At 37.4% G+C, this 2,005-nt stretch overlaps 1 protein-coding gene across 3 annotated transcripts in view; it reads left to right on the plus strand.

Annotated features, from left to right (window-relative positions):
* csf1rb (colony stimulating factor 1 receptor, b) overlaps nucleotides 1-2,005 on the plus strand; it is a 27,556-nt gene that overhangs the window by 17,557 nt on the left and 7,994 nt on the right. For all 3 annotated transcript variants that reach the window (XM_016505614.1, XM_016505615.1, XM_016505616.1), the window contains 4 exons: nucleotides 575-768; nucleotides 858-973; nucleotides 1,041-1,167; nucleotides 1,270-1,374. In XM_016505614.1, coding sequence (XP_016361100.1) covers nucleotides 575-768; nucleotides 858-973; nucleotides 1,041-1,167; nucleotides 1,270-1,374 — 542 coding nt within the window. The remainder of the gene's footprint in view (nucleotides 1-574; nucleotides 769-857; nucleotides 974-1,040; nucleotides 1,168-1,269; nucleotides 1,375-2,005) is intronic.

A 2,005-nucleotide genomic window follows, 5' to 3' on the forward strand; every position in this document is an offset into this window, starting at 1 on the left:
GGTATCGGGGCATTTTAACGAGTACGAGTACGAGTACAGGAGCTCAGTATCGGGCCCGATACCGATACCAGTATCAGTATCGGTGCATCCCTAATGTTTTTCAATCGTTGCTCCGGCCTGACAGGGCATCATCACTGTATGGTGAGGGGCGTAACATTTCCGTCACACGCTTGAGGTATTCGGCCAATCATAACGCACTGGATAGCTGGCCAATCAAAGCACACCTCGCTTTTCAGACCGATGAGCTTTGTAAAAATCGATGCGTTTCAGAAAGGTGGGGCATAGAGGAGAAACAATAATGTACAGTATGTGGAAAATAATGTGTTTTTTGAACCTTAAACCGCATAAACACATTTCATTACACCAAATACACAACATAATGTTCTTTTTAGCAACATCATATTACCCCTTTAAATTAGACAGTTTGCTGCATTTGCTTTTTTAAATTTAATTCGATGTGGACACCAAAATGGGACGTCTTGTCTTTGTTTGAGATGTAAGGTAACATCGTATGTTTTAAAAAATATGTCTGAGATTGCTCTAATTTTCTGAGTTTATTATGATTGGGTGACAGGTGTAGTTATAACCAAACATCAGCTGTGGAATTAATGGCCACCCAGTCCACTTTGGGGGATGTCAGAGAGTATGAACCAGTGCTGGTGAAGAGCGTCTTACCAGTGACTAACGTGACTACTACTTTAACCTTTGAGTGTGTGGCTACAAACATTGCTGGAGAAGATCGTGATACCTTTACTTTTAAAATTTCATGTAAGAAAAATGCAAACATCTCTGCAGTTGAGCATGTTTTTGTGCATTTGAAATGGAGTTGTCATCTGATGCATCTTTAATGTGTATAGATCTCCTCAGTACTGCATCAGTATGGTCAACTTCAGTGTGGATCACTGTTGTTCTCATTGGAGCCTTGGCTCTGGCGATCTTAGGGATGTTAATTCTCTTCTACAAGCACAGAAAGGTATTTTTTCAGTTGTACTCACAAATTATGCAGTAAATAGCTTTTTGACATCACTTTCTCTTTTAAGGCACACAAGTATGAAATCCACTGGAAAATCTTTGAGGCCAATGAAGGGAACAACTACACATTCATTGACCCCACCCAGCTTCCATACGACAAAAAACTGGAGTTTCCTCGAAATAAGCTGAAGCTTGGTACTGTAACCTCGATTACACTCACTGTTTTATGTTATAATAGTGTTTTTGTTGTTAATGATAAGAACTACTACAACAAACGATCCATTGCTTTTACTTCAGGACAAGTTTTAGGAGCAGGAGCTTTTGGGAAAGTGGTGCAGGCAACTGCTTATGGGCTTGTCAAGGACGAAAGCATCACACGCGTGGCAGTGAAAATGCTCAAGCGTAAGTTCAGTGCATATTATGACAAATTGGGGTGAATTTCATGTGAATATATTTGAATACCCTAGATATAGAATCTGTTCAATTTAGGTGTCGAAAGTTGGGTAATGGATTAGGAAATGATTTAAAATTGTAAAAGACAAGGGTATGACTGATTTGCGCTAACATTTTAGACATTAGGTATATGCTGTAATGCACTAAACATATTTCTAGCCCTTTTAAATTTGCCCTATACATTTGTCAAAAATGTAAGCAAATTCAAACATATAATAATTATTGCCAGTGTTGGGGAAAATTACTTTTAAAAGTAATGCATTACAATATTGGGCTATTCAATAAAAAGTAACTAATTACGTTATTTAGTTACTTTTTATGGAAAGTAATGTGTTACGTTACTGGGCTAGCTTGTTTGTTTTTAAAATAAAAAAGTTATATTTTTAGCAAATGTAAAAACCCTCTCACATCAAAAGTGTCAGGCTGAAGGAAATGTAAATTCACATCTGTACAGTTGAGGGCGCAGCTCATTATTCCATTTATCCACCATTAAACACAACTCACGGTCAGTGTTGGGAAGGTTACTTTGAAAATGTAATAGGTTACAGATTACAAGTTACCCTATTTAAAATGTAATAGT

Source organism: Sinocyclocheilus anshuiensis, unplaced genomic scaffold (assembly GCF_001515605.1).
Source record: "Sinocyclocheilus anshuiensis isolate Anshui unplaced genomic scaffold, SAMN03320099.WGS_v1.1 scaffold1063, whole genome shotgun sequence".
Classification (NCBI taxonomy): Eukaryota; Metazoa; Chordata; class Actinopteri; order Cypriniformes; family Cyprinidae; genus Sinocyclocheilus; species Sinocyclocheilus anshuiensis.